Here is a 22417-nt window from a genome sequence, read left to right as displayed (position 1 = left end):
TTCGTTTTTTTACTGCCTCCATCACAACCCCTATCGGGCTGGCGCTTTGTTTCCATGGTTACACTCCAGTAGGTTGAGGGCTGCTTTCGTGTGTGTTGGTGGATTCAAGAGTGGGGGTGCTTGAGCGTGCATATGTTACATTCAGGGCTATGAGCTCGTATGTTCTGTGTGCATTTGAACATATCTGCTGCTTGTGTGTGTGGCTGTGTGTGTACAGTAAGTAGTGTTGAAATGTTGGCTTCATCCAAGCAGGCAGATGGCATTTCTAAGACTCTATATCTCACACTATGATACCCCTCCTTACAAACACATTAATGTGCAGAAGTAAGGAAAGCTTGTGAGGACCATGCTGAACAGTCTGTCCACCACTGTGTTAGACTGGGATTGTCTTCATTGCGCTTGATTACGTCTTATGCATTGCACACTGAAAGTACACTTTATGTGACAGATAAATTCTTATAAGTGAATGACATTTTGATTGAATTAATCCACCAGTAGCAATGAGAATCTAAATAGAAAGATGTAAACTAAGTTTTGTTTAGATAAAAAAAAATGTATAATACTTAATCACCATGATTCTTTCTGCCATTTAAGGCCACACCTTCTTTTCTGTTTTCTCCCTCTTTTTTTCATTTACATGTCCTGTCTTGCCATTTCAGGCATACCGTATGAGTAAGCTGGTTGCCTAGATGGTGCCAGGTCAGTTTTGCTCTTTAAAAAGGATATCTGGAGATGGTATGGTGATTGTGTGATGGACTCTATAAAATCAGGGTTGCATCTGGAATCAGAGTAGATATAGGCAGATTGATGAAATAGGAACCTGTGTATGTATGACATTCAGCCTTTTGGATTATTTGTATGTATATTTACAGTGTTATTTTCAGTATGTGTGTGTGTGTGTATAATGTACTCTTGTACATTACTGCTATATCTATCCAAAAGCTTTGGAGAGAACAAAAATGTGGTGATATTTCTCTTCCAAACAAAGCAAAGTAGCCATTAATTGTTTAATCTCTTCATTTGTGTAATATGCTAGTGCACTCATTGTATTGTTATTACAATTGCTTTGTCTGTAGTAAGCCAGAGAAAACAGCCCTAGATATTATCAGCTTTATTGAAAGCAAACTTTTCTAGTTGATTAAAATGGGTTTAATTTGGGGCAGTTTGTATGATAATTATCTCAATTTACCGACATGAATTCTCCAAGCTTGCATTAAGGAATGTTACATAATTTTAAGATCTCATCTCTTTCATAGTACAAGCATTCCTTGCAAACACAGTAAAATGTCTAGAGTTCAAAGCAGGGATTTTGTGACTAATATCTTACCCTCTACAGTTATTGCAAGTAATAGATTAGAGGGCAGTAATACAGCAGTATTTCTATTAAAAATCCCAGATTTGGCAGCTTTCTTTGTTCTATAATAGCAAACAGTAAACAAGCATTTTAAAATAGAAGATGTGTAGATGTATGATATATGATATGATTTGTAAGCACCATATTTAAATTGTGGTAAAATAAGATTTTTTTTGCGGATGATCTGCCAGTATATTCTTTACTCAGACCCAGGTCACACCTGCCCTGCCTTGACCATTCCAACACAGTTGGATGGTGCCTCATTCTAGTGTGAACAAATCAAGGCATGACTGCACTCATTTTCAGCAAATATGTTTTTTTTACTTCTGCTTTTCTGGCCATATTACTACAGTGCTACACGTATCACCTCAGCACTAACATGTTCCTTCAAAATCTACATTATTTCCCTGTATGTGAGGTTTCTGTACCTCCACCATCAGTTTCAACGTTACCATGGATGTTTACCGGGTGACTGTGGCTCAGTGGGTAGAGTAGTTGCCTTGTGGGTTTGACTATAACTTCCTCTTGCCACATAATCAAGTTTTAGAGACATTCGGAAACAATTACTGAATTCATTACTACATTCGCCCTTTCCTGACAGAACAATGGTGATAGTGCTGCAGAGAGGACTCCTTAGCAAAACCACTGTTGTACTGATTAATGCTGAACAGACAAAGGCAGTAGAGAAATGTCTTGGAGTGGAAATTTTTAATTGCACATCGTAAGGCACTTGAAGTTTACCTTGAACTCCCATACTAGGAACAAAAGCTATATTGTATAAAATTTGCTTTATTACCCACACACATTGTTATTTATGTGTGGTAGGTTTCATGGCTAAATTGGACCAGCCTGGTAGCCAGTCTTCATTGATTGCACATTGCACCAGTAAGAGCAGAGTGTGAAGGTTCAATTAGCAGGGTAAGAGCACAGTTTTGGTCAAAATATTGAAATGCACACAACATTATGGGTGACATAACAGAGTTCAAAAGAGGACAAATTGTTGGTGCACGTCTTGCTGGTGCATCTGTGACCAAGACACCAAGTCTTTGTGATTTATCAAGAGCCACGGTATCCAGGGTAATGTCAGCATACCACCAAGAAGGACGAACCACATCCAACAGGATTAATTGTGGACGCAAGAGGAAGCTGTCTGAAAGGGATGTTCAGATGCTAACCTGGATTGTATCCAAAAAACATAAAACCACGGCTGCCCAAATCACGGCAGAATTAAATGTGGACCTCAACTCTCCTGTTTCCACCAGAACTGTCCGTCGGGAGCTCCACAGGGTCAATATACACGGCCGGGCTGCTATAGCCAAACCTTTGGTCACTCATGCCAATGACAAACGTCAGTTTCAATGGTGCAAGGAGCGCAAATCTTGGGCTGTGGACAATGTGTAACATGTATTGTTCTCTGATGAGTCCACCTTTACTGTTTTCCCCACATCCGGGAGAGTTGCGGTGTGGAGAAGCCCCAAAGAAGCGCACCAAGCAGACTGTTGCATGCCCAGAGTGAAGCATGGGGGTGGATCAGTGATGGTTTGGGCTGCCATATCATGACATTCCCTTGGCCCAATACTTGTGCTAGATGGGCGCGTCACTGCCAAGGACTACCGAACCATTCTTGAGGACCATGTGCATCCAATGGTTCAAATATTGTATCCTGAAGGCGGTGCCATGTATCAGGATGACAATGCACCAATACACACAGCAAGACTGGTGAAAGATTGGTTTGATGAACATGAAAGTGAAGTTGAACATCTCCCATGGCCTGCAAAGTCACCAGATCTAAATATTATTGAGCCACTTTGGGGTGTTTTGGAGGAGCGAGTCAGGAAACGTTTTCCTCCACCAGTATCACGTAGTGACCTGGCCACTATCCTGCAAGAAGAATGGCTTAAAATCCCTCTGACCACTGTGCAGGACTTGTATATGTCATTCCCAAGACGAATTGATGCTGTATTGGCGAGGCGTTCAGCACAGACTTGAATTGCAGATGTGGTTCAACGCTAACTGATCCCTCTGATCTAAGGTTAGCTTTGAGATTTTAACTTAATTACCAGGCTCCTTTTGGAGCATATTCAAGGATAAGGTATGCTGCTTAAAAGCCTCAAGTGGCATTTCGGAAATGTAAAAATCTGCATGTGTAAAACTGTGTGTGAGAGGACTTTTACTTGAGTTCTCATTGTGGGCACAGCTCAAGAAAACTTGCCATCTACATGTATCTATTTGAAAATTAAAAGCGGTGAAAAAATTCTTAAAGAGGAAAACATAACTTTTTATTTGCTTAGCTAATGTAGAAGGACATTTGGAGTATTTTACTCATTTAGCAAGATAAAAAATCAGTTAAACCTGCGTATTTATAGAATTTGTTAATACTTCTTTAGTTAACTCTAGATTTAGATCTTTGATGAAAAATCTTCACATGATGAGAGCTCTGGAATTTGGTACAAATTTATAGTATTTTAATTTTAATGTTTTACTTTTTTGCGTAATTGAAGCCTTTTCCCGTTTTCTCTATATGTTCGAGTACATAAATAAAAAAACACAAGGTGGATATAAATGTTAAAACCTTTCTCGATGGTATGGCATTTTCCAGTTTTAGAACATTTGGTGACCTCTGAAGACACCGGAGAGGGATACAGCTAAGTGGTTTTCTATGTCCAGCAGAGTTAGCTTGCACTTACCTGAAATTAGGCAGATTCACTTTCTCTGCTTCAGCGTAGCACTTTCACAGGAGAAGTGTAATGGTAAAAACAGCACATTTCAGTATTACATTACCCTCAGGCTAATAATAAACCACTTCTTTTTTTGAGTGTTTTCTTAGTATTGTGTAAGTTCAAGGCGCCTTGTTTTGGTGGCATTTCTGTATTGAAAATAATAATTAAAGCCTTGACTTTTCCTGTGTGACTGCATGTTTGTAGTAATCACTTCTATCCACTTATTTCGTGAGAAAATAAAGTCTATGTGGTGGTCCTAATTATTTCATACAGGCCTTTAGCAGGACTCTGTGGTTCTCACTTGCAATTATTTTATACTAGATGCTAAGTCAACCCTCTACCAAGGATTACCATCTCTTTTTTCAATTCTGTATCAAAGATGAGGGGTATTTACCTTCTTTCCCCAGAGAGCCTGCTGTGTAGCAGTACAATGAAAACAGGATATTGACTGTGTGTCATGCCGAACCTGTGTCTGTGTTGTGTTTTTGTTGATTTCTCCTAGTCTGGTTCTTAGTTTACCCTCTGTTCTGTGCTCAACGTGTTAATTGTTTTCACTCCCTCTGTCTCTCTGCAGTTTGGCTCACACCTGTTTCCTGTTTTTCCTTGATTATATTCTGTTTATTGGTTCACCTTGTATTTCAGTTTGCATTTAAGCCCTTCGGTTACTATTGTTCTTCACTGGTTCCTACTGTGATCTACCTCAATGTCTGGTTATTTACCCTGTGTCTTGATCTGGTTCTGGCCTTCTGCTGGCGCCGCTGGCGCTTCGCCGCTGGCCTCTTGACTGGGATCTGAGAAGGGTCCCTGCTCTGGTGAGCTGGTCTCGGGTGCGTTGGTTACCCTGACGACGGCACCAGGACGAGCTGCTATGGGAGTATATGTGACGTTTCCACCAGCCTCCTGCGATGCTTCTGGACTTCCGACACCAACCTCCGGGTGGGCGGGTTCTCATCGCCGGCCGCCTGGACTCCTGAACTTTGCCTCTACCGTCTCCGCCGGCTTCCTGGACCTAGCCCGGATATCCGTCACGGGTCTCGCAATCATCGGAGTCCCCAGGGGCCTCCTGGAACTCCGTGCTGAACTCTGTGACTGCACGGGACGACCTCGGGTCGCCGGCCTGAAGTCTTTAGTTTTGCTGTTCTTGGTTACTTGTGATGCTGTTTGTCCGCTTGGGTCGGGTCGTTTTTTGTTCAGGCCTTGGTTTAGTAATGTTTTTGTTTCTGGGCCGGTTTTGGGTACTTTTTTTTCTTCCCCTCCTTCCGAGGCCCCCTCTGTCCGCCCTGGTTTGGTTGTTTTTTGTATTGTTTTATGGCCTTTTGGGGCGTCTGGGATCCGCCTTTGGGGGGGGGGGGGGAGGGGGTGTTCCCCGTTTTCCTTGATTATCTAGTCTCTGGTTCCTGGTTCCTACCGGGATGTACTGTGAAATCTGGTTATTTACCCTGTGTCTTGATCTGGTTGTGGCTCCATAGTCGCCTGGGGTCCTGTCAGCCATTTGTTTTACCAGCTTGCCTGGCTTTGAGTTGAGAGTATTAAAACTCAACTTACCTTGTTCACCTGCTTCCAGTTTTAATTGTGTTAAAAATAAATCAAGCAGCAACAATCTTTCCGGCATCTAAACAGCCAACCAATCAAGGTATCTGATTTCAGTGTGCTAGAGTGGACCTATTGTTGGCTGTTGAAATTTAGCAGGCCATCTTCAAGGTATGGGTCTGTGTAGCTGGAGGAGTATGATACTAAGCATTGCTGATGGAAAGCATATGTGCACTGCAAATCTAAAGGTTATAAACCATTGCATCATGGGATATAACAGCAAAAAGAACTTTATTACAAATGTCAGGGCAGATTTGTTATAACAATAAAGGCTTCTGTGTGCTCCCTACATCCATCCAGTTTACTCAGCCTTTATATATCCTACTAGGTTTAATCAGATGTGCAGTCATGGTCCAATGATTGTCAATTTGATACACTTCTGCACCCTACACTCTTCTTCACTGTAAATTACCTGTTGCACATTGTTTGCTATATAAACAAGCCAAAGCCTGTGTGTAGTGTTTGCAAAGACCAATTAGAGAGGGTTTTTCCAGATTTAGATAAATAGCAATAGATGGTTGTATCTCATTTGTTTGTTACAACAACAGATGATTGATAAATTGGCTAGTTGGCAACTCTGCTGCAGCCTGAAAAGCAGAAGCAGTTACCATAGGGTAAACAATAAAGTTGACAAATAAGCTTCTCAAAAAGCTAACTGTTACTTCACATGAGTATTCTAGTTTCCTAACCTTTATATGAGCTTGTCAAGGTATGATAATAAACTATTATTCTGCTATATAGTGCTATTCCTCTGTTAAAGAGGTTGCATCTATTTTTCAATGCTGAGTGACTAATCTGAGCATTTCTAGTTTTGAGGAAGCTTTATTTTTATTTTACCCTTATCACTTTATTGACATGTTTGTGAGTGAAAGATGTAATTATACAAAATAAAGTAAGTTACATTCCTAAAGCATTCTAAAAAAAAGCTAATTATCCAAACCATGACTGGATGTTAAATTCATGAGGTACTAAAAAAGATTAGCACAAGCTCCTGAATCTGAGTTTATGTTCTCACTGCAACCCATCCTCCCTCACATTAGCCTGTTGTCATTCAAAATAATTACAGACTGTGGCTCTGTGGTTTAGTTAACAACATTAACTCTCCCTGTTGCCATTTTATGCAATCAGATCAGAGTACATCCAAATCAATATCCTCAGATGTGCCCTAAAGAGACCTTTGATGGTTTTCATTGCTCTCTTGGCTTTTCCTTAAATTACTGTTGCTTTATGCAATATTTATTCATTGTGCAAATATAGAAAATATTTAGTTTTAAGAACTCTTAATAGGATCTGTGCCTGTCTGAGTATGTGTGTCTCTGGGATTGTGTTTTACACTGTTTGGACAGGCTAAATGAAGGCCAATAGGAAACAATTTGGCAGTGCATTATTGAATGTGGTTGTTTTGCAGCCCTGACGCCAAATTACAGATAGAGGAAATGAAACATTACACTATTGAGATTTTACACAGTTAATCCAGTTGGAGCTGCAGATGCTCCATCACTATCAGACTTATTCAATTATTTCATTCCTTGTTTTTAGGGAGAATATTTGGAGTATATGTTTATTTTCTAAAATCATTTATCACTTTTCAAAGGTAGTGTATTGATTATTTCAGTTTGCTCTGACTGTTGTCCAAAGAAATTGGTGGTAGAGGAAGTGATGCATTTAAATGGTAAGTTTAACAGCCAATTAACTAGAACCTGAATTATTGGGCTTTTTTTTATTGATAACTTGATATATACAACAATACACTTTTGACATTTGTAAAAAACATGACGTTTTGGAATAATACTGAGGTAGGTAGCTGCGTATAATAGATGCCAGTTATGTTACTTGAACTCTGCTGCATGAAATATGCCTTAATTGGATTCTCAAAGCCTAACAGTCAATGTGAAAAAACTGGGTCTTGTAACAGGGGATGAAAGGGATACATTCACATCCACTTGTTTCCAGGGCAACAAAAACAAGGAAAATTTAGCTAAAGAGCTTCAGATGATTATTTTAGAAACAGTTTTTTTTTTTTTTCATTTTAAAGGTGATAATTTTGCCAACTGGATACGTTTGTATTTTCTCAGCATCGGAGGAGTCTCATCTCCTATTATTATGTAGTCGTCTTAAATCTCAATGTGTTACTGAGGTTAAAACCCTGTCATGGTTATAATTTAAATAGATCAGTGACCAGTGTGTCAAGTATAAAAACTGAATTTTTTTTATCCCTCATTCTCTGACTGTCTTCTCAGATCTTAACTATTGCTACTTGTCTTCAGATCATAGTGTTTGCAAATTGACGTGAATATTGTTATGTTTATTGTTCCAGTTTTTGCTGTGTTCGATTATTTCTCCCCATTAAATGCATTAAAACACCAAAAGAAAATGTTCTCATATAGATATTTTACAGCACTATGGGCCTAATCTTCAAAAGGTTTGTGTGTATAAAACCACACGCAAACCTGTTTGCGTCCACAAAGCTGATCTACAAACGAGGTGCTAATCAGATTGTGTAAAGTCAGCGGAACAGCGGACGTTAACCTTTTAGCATGTTTGTCTTCATGTATATGCAAAACATGTGATAATGACCCAAACGCGCAAATTTATGGGAGGACAATATGCAGATGTAATCTCTTACTTTATCAAACTTGAACCGGTGCTGTTTTTGCGTCTAGATTTAGCACGTTTAAAATGCAGGTTCTAACTGGGACCCAAAAATGTTTGCTGTCACTCTAGCCAGAAGAAGGCATACATAGAATGACATGTGTCAACGGATTTGGATTGTCAAAAATAAAAATAATGAAAATAGAGGATTCTATGTAGGATTATCTAAGGTCTGATTTGGAGCCATTCACAAACAAATGCCATGACATATCTACTATGATAAAACTCCTTGCAATCCTTTTTTCTTGTGTCTGGATCATTCCAGCGTACCATCGCAGTCAGTAGGCATCATCTGCTCCTGAACTCACACAAACCTGTCAATGGCGAAGTGCAAACATAACTGATCATCCACCAGAGAAGACCACACAGCCTGTTAACTGTAAATGACATCATGCAAACGACCCACTGTGTTTTTGATGTTGATAATACAATTAATAGGAAAGAATAGGAAAGAAATAAAGACATCATAAGGCAGTTTTAATCCTTAATTTGCAAACTGGATGCTAAAACCACTTCTTAGCAGGTCAAAAATCACCATTATAAGGCAGCTTATTCCATGTGATAAGAAAGACAGTGTATGCTTTAACCTTGTCACTAAACACTAAACACACTGCATTATTGACAGTAACATTGTGTCATCGCAGAGCAATTACAGATGGATCAGTTTGATTACGTTTTTTGAACGTGAACATATGCCTGGGGAGCCTTTATGCAATAAATTATTTAATGTCACTAAAAACCAATTGAAACAATCAAGCATGTTGTATTGTTATAATATTGGCAAAATAAATTCAGTGCAATCATTGAAAAATAATAAATTTTTATGTACATAAATGTTCAATTTAAATTCTTTGCAGGACAGTTTTGTTTTAAAATTAGCAAAGCTATAAAATACAGATAGTCTACTTCTACAACAAACTATTTTTATGTTGCTGATATTACATTCAGGCTTGAATATTGTGGCTGTTTATGATAAACTCTGATCTCCTCAAACACACACTCTCAAAAAAACAACACAGTGAGTTTTCGAAAAGAATTAAAAGTTCACGGGAGGCAAACTTCTAATAAATTAATTGACAGACATATTTGTCTTTTTTATTGGTAATATTGATTGGCCAATTTGTCGCGAGTTACATCGAGCTATACAGTTAACAAGTTGTGCGCGCTCCTGTGGTGTTGTCAGCCTAGACCAGCTGCCCCGTGTGCACACCGATGGCGGAGGGCCAGCACTACTCTGCACACAGCTCTGCCCTCCAATATTTTGATTAAAGGTGAAGCAGAATGTAGTCTTTGCCTCACTGGTTTCATCTGGACCACAAACATAAAGCATCTGTTCGCAGAACAAGTTCAAACTCAGCCTTCTGCATGCATCAATTACGCATTTAGAGGCGCCCTGTGCAAATGAACAGAGGTGGGAACTAAACTTGTCAGAGCAGAGGTTGCAATGACACACCTGCTGCTGTGACTAGCAACGAGAAAGGTTAACAAACTGGAACAGTAAAGAAAGGCAGGAGCAGAACAGAACAGGAGGAAAAAATTAGCAACTGGATCATTCATAATGATGCAGCGCAACAACCCCTTTGTGTTTTAAGCAACACAGCAGAGAGAATTTGTTTGCTTTTCCTCTTGTTTTGCTAGGGACAGTAGCAGCCAGCCTGTAGCACACACAATTTCTGCATTTAAATAGGGCAGTCTGCACCTCTTTTGCACCTGTTATCCATTGCATGATCAGATGTGCCAATAAAGGATAATGTCCATATTTAGTACATTCTGTATGCCATATTACTACAGCCATATTGGACACAAGTGAAAGATAACACAAGGTTGAAAATCCTACTTCGAATACTAAGACAACCCACCGTAATGTAGAAGTGATTGACTTAACAGCACCTGAGCTGTTAGTTTTCTTCTCATTGTTGCCTTGTTGTTTGTTTCTCCCAGGGCGCCCACTTGGCCATGATTGACACTCTGATGATGGCCTACACAGTAGAGACTGTAAGTGTGGAGAAAGTAATGGCCTTCATTCATCAGTATTCATCCTGCCATTCTGTGGAGGAGAGACCATATGATACAGAGGACACATTGACAACCTGGATTAACAAGGTTTGTAATAGTGGTTGTATCTCACAGGTAATACAGTTAATCCCATACAATCTAATGAAATCCCATCAACTTCATTTCCAGTGTCTATAAAATATGATGAAGTATGTTACTGTCTGTTCCCCCTTACCAGTTTTGCCATGACACTCAAAAATTAAAAAATGTAAGTTCGTTGATGAGTAATAGATTGCAAACTCTACATGCTAAAACTTTTCTATGTGTTTGACTCACTGACTGAACTGAACGTTAGTATTGTGCAGTGCAAAAATATTCATACCCTTTAAACATTTTCACATTTTGTCACATCACAGAATACTTCAGCATATTGGAATTTTATGTGATAGACCTATACAAAGAAGTACATAATTGTGGATTATCTCAACTAGGACATGCATTTGTATTCACCCCCCTTCATACTGATGCTCCTAAATAAAATCCAGTGCAAACAATTGTTTTCAGAAATTCACCTACAAAGTCCAGTTAGTATTTAATTTCAGTAAGAACGCAGCTGTTCAGTGAAGGCTTCAAATGTTTGTTAACCAGCATTATGAATAGTGTAGGTGGCCGTCCCCCTTCATGGGGAAAGAGAGCATTAATTAGATAAGTAGCCTAGAGGCCCATTGCAACTGTGGAGGAGCTGTAGAGATTCAAAACTCAGGTGGGGGAATCTGCTGACAATACATCTACTAGTGGTGAACCTCCGAAATCTGCCCTATGTGAGAAGAGGTCAAAAGAAAGTCATTGTTGAAAGAATCACACAAGAAGTACCGTTTGCATTTTACCAACTGTATGTAGGGGACAAAGAAAACGTGTGAGAAAAGCTGCTTTGTATAGATATGACCAAAACTGAACTTGTTGGCCAGCATGCCAAAACATCATGAATGGCAGAAAGTTAGAAAGTGGCAGAAAACTAAAATAGCAGTTTATCCCAAACACATCATTTCAGAGATTAAACATGGCAGTACCTCCTTGATAGAAGAGTGGATGGAGCTAAAGACAGGACAATCCTAGAAACCCGATAAAGAAGCTGCAAACACTTGAGACTGGGGCAGAGCTGATCTTCCAGCAGGGGAACAACATCCAACATATAGTCGGCACGATAATGGAATCGTTTAAATAATTATGCATTAGAATGGCCTACAGGGGGTAAATGTAGATGCTTGGCATATTCCTGTCAGTTTTATTTGTAAAAACCTCCATAAGAAATCTCTATAAAATGTCACAGTTTATAATTTGTCTCGACCTATAAGGCAGGACTGAGGAACACACAGAGGCACTCATTTTTAGATGATGTACCAAAGATCAACATAAATTTGGAGCTACCAACTGTGCAGAGATCTGGTTGCTGAACCAAACAGGACAAGGGCCCATGTCAAACTAGTTGTATCTACAAATGAGGTTCAGACTATTGTATGTAGAAATTAATACATCAACATACACTGCTGATCTTGCATTTATGGTAAAGCAGGAAAACAGAAGCAGTTTCACACTAAAAGCCTCCTCAAAGTCAACTGGGAATTTGTTAAAAGCCACTTGATAGCTTCAAAATAAAACATTCCACAAATAAATTCACACTATGGTGTAACAACAAACATGACCTGACTGGATTTGAACCTGCATTACTTCTAAAACAAATCAGCTGTTAATGTTGTATTCATCCATCCATCCATGCGTCCATCCATCCATGCATCCGTCCATGCATCCATCCATGCATCCATCCTTGCATCCATCCATCCATCCATCCATGCGTCCATCCATGCATCCATCCATCCATGCATCCATCCATCCATGCATTCATTCATCCATCCATCCATCCATCCAAGCATCCATCCATCCATGAGTCCATCCATGCATCCATCCATCCATCCATCCATCCATCTATCCATCCATCCATGCATCCATCCGTCCATCCATCCATCCATGCATTCATCCATCCATCCATCCATCCATCCATCCATCCATCCATCCATCCATCCATGCATCCATCCATCCATCCATCCATGCATCCATCCATCCATCCATCCATCCATCCATCCATTCATCCATCCATCCATCCGTCCATGCATCCATCCATCCATCCATCCATGCATCCATCCATCCATACATCCATCCATCCATGCATCCATCCATCCATCCGTCCATCCATCCATGCATCCATCCATCCACCCATCCATGCATCCATCCATCCATGTGTCCATCCATGCATCCATCCATCCATCCATCCATTCATCCATCCATCCATCCGTCCATCTGTCCGTCCATCCATCCATCCATCCATCCATGCAACCATCCATCCATGCAACCATCCATCCATGCATCCATCCATCCATCCATCCGTCCATCTGTCCGTCCATCCATCCGTCCATCCATCCATCCATGCATCCATCTATCTATCCATCCATCCATCCATCCATTCATCCATCCATCCATCCATCCATGCATCCATCCATCCATCCATCCATCCATCCATCCATCCATCCATCCATCCATCCATCCATCCATCCGTCCATCCATCCTTTAAATTACAGCCTGCTATTAATTCCTTTTGATGGCCTGCATGCACAGATGGCTCGCAGTAACAGTACGGCAGAATCCAGTATGTTTACATTCTTCTAGCTGAAGCTCTGGAGTGCTTCCAGATCTGGGCTTCAAACATACTCAGAGCAGACAAAGTGTTACAGGAGGTCTAGGCGTGGTCTCCTGCTCCTCAAGCATATGGCTCTCTGTTGGAATATGCTTCACTTCCACATTATGCAGCTTTTAGCATTTTTGAGTTAAAAAAAATTAAATCCTTTGTTTCACAATTTTAAAACCATTACTGTTTCAACTATTCAGTTACTTGGAGCTACTCCTTACGCTCTCAAGGATGCTGTTTCTTGCTTTAATAATAGAGTATTGTTTTGTTCCTTCTTCCTCTAGGTAAATGAATTTCTCAAAGATGCTGTTGCTCAGCAGCAGAAGAAGGAGACACAGAGTGCTGAGCAGACTGGGAGTCCCCGGGTGGGTTTTTCCCTTTTACTTTTCTCTTGCAGCTGTAACACTTCACACACTACATATACTGTAAACAGTGTGATGGACACATTCAATTGAGCTGAATAAAATCCTTTGCTCCAAGTAATGGATTTACCACGGCATTTCTCTTTGACTGACACTTATTTTCCCCAGACCTCTGTGTTACTACAGTATCTGAGACAAGTTTCTCTGCAGTGTGAAGCTGCATCAGGAAAAATCTCAATCAGATATGGCTAAACACTGGATTAGACTCACTGTCTGTTCAATGAATATTGAACGGAGAGATCAAATATTAAACACCGTGATGTTTACCCACACACTTCACTCACGTCTTTTGAATCTTCACCACTGGTCAGGGCTCTCCAGCCTAATTAGATAAGCAGTTATTTAGTCTTGGTTGACCCTTGATCAGGATTCCCTCTGCAGTCACAGATCTGTTGTGCAACTTTCTTTAGAATCAGCACTTATTTTTCTTGCAGTAAGACATGGAGGTGATGCCCATGTGTTTATCTGTGTGTTTATTTGTATAACTGGAGTAATTCCTATCTGAGTTCTGCCTTTTTCGAATTTCAAATGGATAGTTTACTATGCATTTTTTTCCAATTCACAAAAGAAAGAAATAAGAATATGAATGAATAGCGACAATCAATATATGCAGTGGGCATTAAAGTATTGCATTTATTGAAACAACACAGTTTCAAATTCAAAAATCCTCTATTAATCCCAATGGGAAATTAAATGTTGTTGTAGCTCATTATGAAGGTTTCTTCAAAGAGCCGTTGTAGATGCTAATGGCTGTGGGCAGGAAGGATCTCCTGTAGCGCTCCGTCTTACAGCAGATCTGAAGAAGCCTCTGACTGAAGACACTCTGTTGTTGTAGGACAGTCTCATGAAGAGGATGCTCAGGGTTCTCCATAATGTTCTTCATTTTATGAAGAATCCGTCTTTCCACAATGATCTCCAGAGGTTCCAGAGGAGTCCTCAGAACAGAGCCGGCCTTCTTTATCAGTTTGTTGAGCTTTTTTAAGTCCCTGGCTCTGATGCTGCTTCCCCAGCAGATGATGGCAGAAGAGATCACACTCTCCACAACAGACTTATAGAAGATATGCAGCATCTTGATTGAAACACCGAAGGACCTAAGCCTCCTCAAGAAGTACAGTCTGCTCTGTCCCTTCTTGCAGATGGCTTCACAGTAGCAGTTGCATCTCCACTCCAGTCTGTTGTCCAGGTGAACACAGAGGTATTTATACACCTCCACCACTTCTCCCATGATAGAAATAGTGTTTGACCTATTCCTGTTTCTCTTAAACTCTACAATCATCTCCTTTGTTTTATTCACGTTCAAAATCAGATGATTGTTTCTACACCATGCAACAAAGCGGTCCACCAGCTCCCTCTACTCAGCTTCTTATCCATCTCTTATCCACCCCCCAACTGCAGAATCATCCGAGTATTTCTGCAGAGATCAGGAGTCTATCTTGTACTAGACGTCTGAGGTGTAAAGAGTGAAAAGGAATGGTGAGAGTACAGTCCCCTGTGGTGCTCCTGTGCTGCTGACTACCTGGTTAGACTCACAACCCTTCAGTCTCACAAACTGTGGTCTGTTTGTCAGGTAGTCTTTGATCCAGGAGATTGTTGAGGCCTCCACCTGAGTCTTCTGGAGTTTCTGACAAAGCAAATCAGGTTGGATTGTATTAAATACACTGGAGAAATCAAAGAACATGATCCTCACAGTGCTGCTGGCTTTGTCCAAATGACAGTGGGTTTGTTGAAGCAGGTGTATGATATGTATAATAAACACAAGTTAAACAAAATATTAAATATTGTAACTTATTTATATAGATATACATTGCATTGTTGATTAAAAAAATGTAATGATATCATTTTATTAATTGCCTCTTTTAGTATCACTTATCTGTAAATATTATCTTTCCTTCTATCTCTATTGCAGTAATTACCACAAAACGTGATCAAATTTAAATTCAAGCTCTATAGAGTTTTTTTTAAATCATATTTATATCGACTGCTTTTTTTTACTGTGTCCATGAGCAGTCAGTGATGCAAACCTTCTCGTCTATAAAATTCAATCTACGCTTCTCTTCATCCTGCAGACTTTTGTTAGCAGCAAATCTATGTACAGTTTTGACTCCTCCAATTAAAAAGAGGGCGTGGTGTCTGCTTTTATGGCATCTTTATGTCAGCAATTTATTATCCCGTAGCAATAAAAAAAGATAATAGTTTGCTACTGAAGTGAATGTGTGTGGATGTATTTAGTGTTTGTATGGCTTCAATTTGTTTTGGGATCCATGGTGCAGTTATTATTATGCAGGAAGGATGGTCAGAGCTCCTAACAACATGACAGAGAGAGTTCATAAGAGAAAGAGAGAGGCAGAGGAGGTGAATAATGTCACTCATGGATTCACCTTCATGTTTATCCGTCATGCCTTGTCTCTCTGTCTTCCCTCCATGTCCTTGAATATGCACCACAAGCAGTTTTAAGGAGAGGATTGACGTAGCCTTTCTCTGGTTTTGAAATGCTGCAGTGACTTCCTCTTTGTCACCTGAACTTTATGCCTTTAAACATGTTCCATGCCTAAGAAAAAGTCATTTTGTCTTTTTTCAGCAACATATTATTCTCAGGTGTTCTATCTCTATTTCTTTCGCCTCCAAGAAAAATATAAACCTTTTTATTTTTTTGCCTCCCTCTCTTCTAAGTTAGACCATACAACACACTTCAACCTAACACCATCAGTGTTGCTTTGTTTTAAAGATGTTAAAAGCCCATCTTAAGTAAAACTGACAGCTCAGCTGCTTTGTTTTGACCTGCAGAGATGGAGATCTGCCCTTAGTTTTCTCAGGGCTGCACAGTGTGACGATGATCTGACCAGTCAGTCTGCAGACGCAGCACTGCATGCCTCAGCTGTCCTTCACAAACACTCAGGAAGGCACACATGCTTTAACTGAAGTGGAACTAAAAAGTTATCACATATCCTCATTGAATCTTCTGGGGCTTTTTTGTACCATACTGAATGACAAACATAGACACTCGTTGCTGCCTATTCCACCTCTCTCTGAAAGTGTCTTATGTGTGATGCTCATGTCTGGGTGATAACAAATCCCCTTGTTTGGCCCACAAGCTATAGAGTTGACCTTTTGCTGCATCATCATGAACCTCTGGGCTACTAACCCTAAAAGCTGTGTATGTGTGTGTTACTTGTTTTGGTGTTGTGTCCTTGTTGTGACTCTTGTGTCATTTGCTTATGGCAGACTTTGCTCCAGTTTAAACTCCCCTGAAAATCACAAATGCTTCATTTGAACACATTCAGATGTACTAATGTCTGTAACATTCAAATCTCATCTTTCTCGGAGCTTATATTGCTTTCTGTTTAGAGTTTAAATAATCTAAATTATAAAAGCTAGCTGTACCATTCAACCAAATCTTTATGCAATAGCAAACGTTTTAATGAACTTTAAACCCTTCTCCTTCTTGTAATTACATAATGCCATCTTATGTTGATAGATAATTTATTGTTTTGATGGAAATCTAAAGTACAGACTTTTTAACATCCCTATTAAGACGAAATGCATGTTATAATACAGTAAATGAGATCATTTAGTCATGCACTAACCAGTCGAGCAGTGATAAGGTGGAAATTTTCAGTTGGAGCAGTGATAAGGTGGAAATTTCCATTTGATTGAGTCAAACTCAGATAAAGGTAAGGGTCATGTGCTTTGATTCATAAATGGGAATAATCTTGAAATCCATTCAAAACTATTGTATCTATCAGGGAATCTAGCAAACAAAATAACTCATGTGATGCCCAATGAGGGCAAAACATTGTTAAATATCATTACAGCTAAGGTTTTATTTTCAATAACCAGCTTAGAGGAAAAGTGCATTGTCTCCAATGAGCCTTTCATGTTAGGTAAGAAGAAGCAAGTCACTGAAAAAACACTTGCCTGCAAAAAAGTTATTTTTGCTACCTCCAGCAGCTTTGTGCATACCTCCCCATCCCCCCCTGTCTGCTGTATGTCTGCAGTCAGTATGAGTCACACAAACACCCTCAGTCCCAGACACATAGAGGGTGAGAGATACACACCCTTCTAGGACCGTCGGAACAACACTGACTTTATTTTATCCCACTGAATTATTTGTAGGGGTAAGGGTGGCAACATGACAAGTGTTGCGAAGGTTCATATTTTTTATTTACAAAAGCTAAACTAAATCAAGAAAGCACATCTGGATGAAAAGATTAACTTTAGTAGAAAGAGGCACATTTGGAATATGAAGTTTATGCAAACTCTTTTGCAAATATGCTCTTCGAGGCCCTTACCTGCCCTCAGGGGTTTGACTGGTGGACACACTTTGTAGCTCCATTCAGGGGAAAAGTCTTCCATCATCAGTTTAGATGCAGACGATCTCCATCACCTTCATTTTGGGGTCAGACTGTGGCAGCAGGCTGTGGGATTTGGAGCCTGAACGAGCTGAAAAGTACATGCTGACCTTTGAATAAAATGTATCAGCATTGTCAAACCACCAGAACATGTAATGCCACTGTATCTGATAATGATGAAGTGCAAGGGTTTTTTACAAAAAAAAAAACACTTTTAAAACTCAACATGGTTGAATCAACATGTTTGATGTTCTTATAAGTTATCTATGGCAACTGTGAATCAAAGAAATAGACAAAGCAGGATGGAAATGAAGAAACAAAAGCACATCTAGAAATATTTTCGCATTTGCCTTTGCTGGTTTTCAGGCTGGCCTGTAAGTGTTCAGTGGCTTTATATTGGGCAGTTGGGAGTTTGTCTCAGCCTATTGATGCACTATTTCACAACAGTGATTTTATTGCACTGCAGCATCTTCTTCAGTAAAAAATCTGAAATTGGTGGGGCAAAGGTTCATCTTCCAGCACAGGTCCTTGAATGTTTTATGGAAATAGCAGAATTAAAAGTACTTCAAGTCATTAGCACACAAATTCTCTATGAAAAATATCACTGAATGATATTAGTGATTATTATTAGAGATGTGATTATGAGAGCAAATCACTGTATAACACTGGAATAGAGGACATTTAAATATATCTATGAGGGTAATTACTAAGAATACGAATAAAGTGTTCTCACTGGGTACTCCGGCTTCCTCCCACAGTCCAAAACCATAACTGTTAGGTTAATTGGTCTCTCTAAATTGCCCTTAAGTGTGAACAAGTGTGTGCATGGTTGTATGTCCTGTATGTCTCTGTGTTGCCCTGCGATGGATTGGTGACCTGTCCAGGGTGTACCCTGCCTCTCGCCTGTAGACTGCTGGAGATAGGCACCAGCTCCCCCGTGACCCACTATGGAATAAGCGGTGTAGAAAATAAATGAATGAACGAATTAAGTGACCTGCGTCCTTCTAGGAGCACTCAGTCATCATCCTGACAAACAGATAAAACTGTCTGAAAAAAATTCAGAGAGCTGTGACACAAATCAAAACAGGAGAATCCAGGACAGCTTCTGTTTTTTTACTCTTTGTGCCATTCCCATTTATTTTATTACAGAGTGTCTGTATTTCCCTACAAGTCACAGCTTTTCTTTGAAGCTGAGGACTTGCAAGTCACTTTGACCGGCACACATGTTTTAGGTCTTTGATTCCTGGAGGTAGCGTGGGAATTAGCTTTTAGCTGCAGCAAGCCTCTTCTGGAAGTAGCTTATATTGTCAGAGGATTGCTGACAGTTTTTGACATGCATGCATTGGAAATGTTTTTTGGATTTTCTTCTTGGATTTCCTGTGACAGGTTTTTATTAACTTGACAGTGAGCTTTTCAAACATTCCAGATACAATCTGGTATTTTAGGGAGAATCTTTTGGAACTGGAATAAAAAAAAGTGCCTGATTGTCAAATTCACAATGCCTTCAATGAACCTGAAAGGGATTCTTTGAGATTTGCTCAGTTTTAATCTATTATCTCAGGTGAAAAACGACTGATGTGATTGTATGTGTTTGTCAGAGATGAGAGTGTAAATAACAGCCAATATGCCATGTAAAAACTCAGGTGTGTAGGATCAGTGATAACAATTTCCAAAATAGTCCGTAATGCAAACAAAGCTGCAAAAGTTGTTTAAGGAGAAGAAAACCTGTCCTTTCCTCATTTTTCTTGAACATATCCTTTTGAATCTTGTTTTAATCCTCAAAAAGCACAGTTCAGCATATTTTCACTTTCATTTTTTAGGCAGGCCTAAACCACTGCATATGTTCTTAACACTGTTGCTGTTTCCACATGAAAGAAAATGTAGTGTTTGCAAATGTACAATAATCAGAAGCAATGTAAACTAAACTATATTGTTGTTGAGATAAGTGGGATGCCTTTCATGCACACAAAAAAAATCTAACCTACGCTTTTTACTTTGGTGTCAGTGTTGTCATGTTATTCCTTGTATTACTAATCGCATTACTAATTAATCTCACTGAAACACATTTCTTTATTGTTTGCCTTTCCCTCTGCTTTGCTGCTGCAGTCTCCAACCAAGTGGTACATGAAGCTTGTACCTGTAAGTCCACTTATCACTGTTGCCCCTTTTTCATCTGTGTGTATAGTGATTTCTTTGCTCCCTCCCACAAGGCTACACAATATTAGGAAAACATGCAATTGCGATGTTATTGTTCAATATTGTGACAATATCAGTTGCTTTTAACCCACCTTTTCCTCATTTGTCCTTTTTCCAATGCTCAGTACATGATGAGAGATTAGAGATCTGGCCCGTTGTGCCACTAAACTCCATCACTGCGATGAAAGGCATCAAAACCAATGAAAAGCAGGGAAGCTGGTCAAATTTAGTATTGGCATGGAGAGTGTCAATGCATGGTAGTTTAAGACTGTACTAATTTATGCATTCAAGCAGTCCTTTACAACCAAATATTGCAAACATTAATATCGCAATAGCAATTTGGACTGCAAATATTTTTGCAGCTCTTCACCAGACGTCTTTTGTTTATATGTAGAATTTCTTTTTCTTTTTGTCTCATCAACAGGTAATTGTTTGTGTTTTTGTGCAGATTTTGTGTAAATAAGGCTAAGTTTAGCAAAATCCATGCAAACCTATTTTTTCTATTGCATATTGGCATGATTGCATACTTCCTTATATTCTGTAGGTCATACAGCACTGGGAAATTGCTTAACTGTTTCCACAATTACAAATGAGACAAGAAAAATGTCTTCGTCACAGTTTTTCGAGGTCTAACATAATTTTCATTGTAGTTATGTTAGCATCAGTTGAGTGACAAAAAAAAAAAGCTATTTGGTTTTATTTTAATTCCCAAATACAAATAAGTTAAGTCAGTTGTTAGCTGCTGTTCCCTTTCTTTGGTGTTCCTACTTTGCTTTCAGAGCAGTTTACCACTCCATTTCCAAAGCCATTTAATTACCTTCATACATGAGTAAATCCTGAAAACTCACACTGTTCTCTCAACTATCTGCCACTTCTTCAAAGATCTCATAAAAGCCCAGCTGTTGTGAGGGTCGCTCCATTAACTGTGCCTAATTTTGCCTCGCATTTAATGAATGAAAAACAGAAACAGCAGGCTAAGTCTTGGTTAAAAGCTACTGCAAATTTAAGCAACATACTGCTTCACAATGCATTTGGGTTTATAGCTGTATATATTGACAGGCTCGCTATAGGAAAGAGCAGGCCTTGACCCAGCCTGCTCCCTGGATCCCCCCAGTGGACAATCTGCTTAAGGACAGCACAGACGGCTCGGCCCTGGGTTCACTGCTGCATTTCTACTGCCCTCAGCTGCTGTCACTGGACGGTAAGGAGATGAAATGGAAACAGTCAGCAAGTTGGGGGGTCATCAAGAGGTGTTTTAGTGAAGGGCTTATGACTGAAAATCAGGAAGCTACAGTATCTGCACGACGTTTTTCAATGGAACACAGCCGCTTGATTACCTTTTTATTCAATACATTCTAGAGTCTGTTGTCAGAAAAGAAAAAGTATGGTGTAGGTTTACTGAGTTGATCACAGCTCCACCCACTGCTTAATGACATCAGGCCACTTTCTTCATATTTAAGACTTACGTAAAAGTTGGTGCAAAACCTTTGTGAAAGTCACCTCAGCAGTGTCTGGGTAAATAAAAACATAATTTGTCTATCAGCGCAGTAAAAAGGCCTGAAGTTTTCCCTGACAGCTGATGGCTCTCTGCCCTCACAGATGTGCGTCTAAAGGAGAACATGAGTCTGGCTGACCGTCTCTACAACCTGCAGCTCATACAGGACTTCTGCAAAGACAACCTGAACAGCTGCTGCCACTTCAGCCTGGAGGACATGCTCTACGCGTCGTCAACCATCAAGGTACAACCTGGATCTGCATGCATTTGTCACCACAGCAAAGCAAAAGGTTTTTAGTGGTTGTTTTTACATTGTTGGACAAAGTTTTAACACAAGTTAAAAAGGATTATTAATTCATAATTTTGTTTAAATACATGGAAAACTTCATATTGTCTATGCTCTCAATTACTTGGTGCTTGTATTTCAGTGGGGGATCATTAACAGATTTTACTTATTGATGTACTGTTAAGATGCATTTTCTTTCCTATTTTTGTTTGGATTTGTTGTTCGACACCCATATGTTTCTGGGGAGAAGAGCTGGATGAAAGAAGAAAGGAGCAGGATTGTACCCAGGTTTAGTGAGTCATGCTGTGGAAAAACCTCTTGTAAAAACCATTCTGTTCAAACCACAAACTTGGAGAACTCCATACAGACTGCCCTGTAGCTGTGAGCATGTTATTTTGCTCTTTCCTCTGTCATGATTCGCTTTTTACTTTGTCTTTCTTACCCTAATTTATCGCCCACTTCTTTGTGAGCCATTCCCTGTGTCTTTCATTTTGCGTTGCTTTCAGACTTTGAGGCTTTTTACATCTTCTACTTGTGCTTTTGGTTTGTATTTCTCTCTCAAAAAAACAATCTTTCCTCTTGTAAACACTTCAGTTTACAATCTTGCATTCTGTAATT

At 39.6% G+C, this 22417-nt stretch overlaps 1 protein-coding gene across 9 annotated transcripts in view; it reads left to right on the top strand.

The window, feature by feature from the left end:
- camsap2a (calmodulin regulated spectrin-associated protein family, member 2a) overlaps positions 1-22417 on the top strand; it is a 61637-nt gene that overhangs the window by 17335 nt on the left and 21885 nt on the right. For 5 of the 9 annotated variants that reach the window (XM_047374490.1, XM_047374492.1, XM_047374488.1 and 2 more), the window contains exons 3-7: positions 10258-10419; positions 13336-13416; positions 19929-19961; positions 21078-21219; positions 21618-21757. In XM_047374490.1, coding sequence (XP_047230446.1) covers positions 10258-10419; positions 13336-13416; positions 19929-19961; positions 21078-21219; positions 21618-21757 — 558 coding nt within the window. Of the gene's footprint in view, positions 1-10257; positions 10420-13335; positions 13417-19928; positions 19962-21077; positions 21220-21269; positions 21534-21617; positions 21758-22417 lie in introns of those variants that run through there. The other 4 variants (XM_047374495.1, XM_047374489.1, XM_047374494.1 and 1 more) reach the window with 2 other exon arrangements.

This window comes from Girardinichthys multiradiatus, chromosome 9 (assembly GCF_021462225.1).
Source record: "Girardinichthys multiradiatus isolate DD_20200921_A chromosome 9, DD_fGirMul_XY1, whole genome shotgun sequence".
NCBI classification, from domain to species: domain Eukaryota; kingdom Metazoa; phylum Chordata; class Actinopteri; order Cyprinodontiformes; family Goodeidae; genus Girardinichthys; species Girardinichthys multiradiatus.
The sequence above is the reverse complement of the archived record's forward strand: the minus strand, read 5'-3'. Positions and strand labels throughout refer to the sequence as shown.